This window comes from Phalaenopsis equestris, unplaced genomic scaffold (assembly GCF_001263595.1).
Source record: "Phalaenopsis equestris unplaced genomic scaffold, ASM126359v1 Scaffold000014, whole genome shotgun sequence".
In the NCBI taxonomy this organism is placed as follows: Eukaryota; Viridiplantae; Streptophyta; class Magnoliopsida; order Asparagales; family Orchidaceae; genus Phalaenopsis; species Phalaenopsis equestris.
In genome coordinates, this window is record NW_018164456.1 from 46,155 (window position 1) to 49,257 (window position 3,103).

At 34.3% G+C, this 3,103-nt stretch overlaps 1 protein-coding gene across 1 annotated transcript; it reads left to right on the forward strand.

Annotated features, from left to right (window-relative positions):
* Nucleotides 1-291: 291 nt before the first annotated feature.
* On the forward strand, nt 292-1,546 carry LOC110018348 (phytohormone-binding protein-like). Its single transcript, XM_020715633.1, has 2 exons — nt 292-639; nt 1,092-1,546. The coding sequence occupies exons 1-2, from the start codon at nt 444-446 to the stop codon at nt 1,379-1,381; spliced, it is 486 nt and encodes a 161-aa protein (XP_020571292.1). The 5' UTR covers nt 292-443; the 3' UTR covers nt 1,382-1,546.
* Nucleotides 1,547-3,103: the final 1,557 nt, after the last annotated feature.

Sequence of the window (3,103 nt, forward strand, 5' to 3'; positions counted from 1 at the left end):
ATCTCACAACAATACTTTCAAATTCTTTCGTATCACATCTAAAATAGCACTAATCACCACCTTTTAATAAGCAAATCCATCTTTTCATGCATAAATAAAATGTTATATGTAAAAATATTAAAATTTAGGTGTGATATACATAAATCCATAAGAACTGTGTGCTATGCATGCAAATTATCTTAAATTCCAAAATTCCACCTCAGTTGCCTCTGTCTTTATGAAGCTAATATAATAATTAAAAATAAGAAACAGTATGATGCACAGTCTTGTCCAAATAATAAAACAAGAAAAAATTCTTGTAAAACCTATCTTTCTATATCTAACCTTATCTTTTTAAATCAATTGTTTTTTAAATCTGCTGGTGGAGCCCTTTCTCTTCACCATAACTTTCTGAAGTCTATAAATCAACTTCTTCTATCCAGCCCCTCAGAACACATTAATCAATGGCGAGCAAACTACAGTTCCAAATCAAGGCTGATAAAGTTAATATCGAAGTTCTATGGCAGGCGTTGACCAAAGACAAATTTGAAGTGATAGAAAAAGCTGCTCCCGGCCTACTAAGTGAATCACATATACTTGAAGATAATGGTCATGGATATATTGTTCTTGGCTCAATCGTACATGTTAGTTTTGGCCCTGGTGAACTCCTCTGCTCTTTAACTTTATAATTAATTTCATATCATCATTGTTATACTACTACAAAATAACAAAAAAATGGAGAGGAGAGAACATTTTGTAAATAGTGATTTCAATTTTGTAAGAGGATTATGAGCTGATGAATCTAGTGAATGCAATTTTGTAAGAAATTTACTTAGCACATAATTCTTATGTATTTATATATCTAACACATAAATTCTGATAAACCTATATATGAGAAGGTGCAATACACCTTTAAACAGTTTTTAATAGTGGTTTTTTGATATAATCTTAATGATTATGGCGCTAAACATATTAATATGGGAGTTGAGGTGTTAACTATATAAATACATAAGAGTTGTGTGGTATGTATGCAATTTTTTTTTATGGTAAGTAGTAATTATATTCATTGTTTGGCAATGCTTTCTTCTATCGCTTTTGCATGTATTTTTTAGATAGACCAAATCTTACACCCTTGAAGGAGAAGGTGGTTGAATTGGATGAAGCTAATCATGTATTGAGCTTCCAAGGAATAGAAGGAGGATTTATGAAGCCAGCGTTTGCTTGCTTGGTTACTTCTTTCAAGCTTGATTGTATAGGAGAAGGCAATACTATGATCAGCACAACTGTTACTTATGATTTAGAGAAGAACATTGATGGAACTGAGGTTTTGGAGGAGCTTTCCAAGATGTTAAAGCATTACCTCAACTGTGTTGTGAGTTATTTGCAGAAAAATAATGCCTGATCAGGAGAAAATCCATGCTTGCTTGCTTGTGCTAAGGATTTATGTCTCTTTTTCTTATTATTAAATGTGTTGAATAATAAAAATGTAATGGTTGTTTTCTATTTGTAAGTGGGGCATGCTGGTCTCTAAAAATGTTAAGAGCCTTGATTGGATTATGTGCTTCTGTTAATCATTTAAGTTACTTGTTAAACATCACTAATTTATGTACTATCATTTTATACAATATGGTGAAAAATAATAAACTAGCATCATCTTGCCAAGAAATTTGATTTATAATTTTTTTTAGTTTGAACTTATTAAAGTGTGGTTAATTATCATTGATTTTAATCAATATTTTTACTGAGAATTGTTTATATTTAAATTTTAATATTTATAATGTTGAATCCAAATCTATTTTGGAGACAAACCCAATGAATGGAGCGTAGGAGACAATAGAGAGAGAGAGAGAGAGAGAGAGCGGTAACTAACAGTAGACACGCGTAAACAATATTCAAAAAATGACCTCCTATTTGTAGGCTTAGGGGGGAGGGTAAAGGCTTAAGACTACATTTGTGCACCCTTTTATTGGAATAATGGGGGTTATTTTAATGTTTTACACATATCGTAACTGATTGGTCTACTTTAGGCCGATTGGTTCAGTTGAAGTCTTCTCAAGAACAGGAGCTACATTGTGAATGATCTGATCCATCCTGGATCTTGTCGGACAAATTCCATCATTGTGGTCCAAGTGGATGATAACTAGTCGATAGATCTTTCCCTCTATCGATGACGTGTTTTGCCATTGGATTTCTCCAAGATTCATGCTACCATATTTTTTTTATATACATATTTTGTTTTTTGATTTTCTTGCTTCTTGAAAGTTGCGATACAAAAAAATAATTGAATCTTTTCATAATACAAAAATATAAAAAGATGAATCTAATTTATGACAATATAATTGCTCAATAAATGACTTCCGTAGATTTTAGTGTTCAAGGTTGCTATAAGTAGACTGGGAGGGGCTCCGAGCTACGTTCATCTTCCTTTCTTTCTCTCCCTATGATGTACTTACTTTTTTTGTCTGACCCTTCAGTGATGGCAAGGAAACATCTCACGACAGGGACGCGCTAATTTGGGCCCTCGAGGGTAAGAGAGCTAAGGCTCGAAAGGAAGGGGAGGTGAAGAAAAGATAGACATAAAATATGCTTGTCGGGGAAACAAGTAAGAAGAAAGTGGCGAAGAAAAAGAAAGCTACCAACCAGAGAGATCAGATGAGATTCTCTGATTTGCTCATCGGGTCATAATAGAAGAAGCTTCATAAATAGTTCGAGAGACGACTAGTTGATCCCCCTTCATAACTCTCACTTCCTACTGATGATTCTGTGGTTGTCGTTAAGGCACCCGTTCAACATGTTCCTGAAGAGTTGAACCCTCTGGTCATCGAGGTTAGAATGACAACTAGAAGCAACTTGTTCCCCAAACTACCAAGAGGCAAACTTCCCCTTCCGGTCGAGGGAAAGAAGAAGACTGGTGAGGGTGCAGTGTCTTTTACAACATCCAAGTCAAATAGAATTGTGAGTATGGGGCTTTTGTTCTACTTTTAAATTAGGGTTTTCCCCTTTATGATACCTTTTGATACAACCATAGAAATCCTGAAAATCAGCCATCTTTCATCAAATCTTGCTACTGATCATGTTCCTTTGCACACCGCCTTAGTGAGATGGAGGTATAATTTACCCAAGT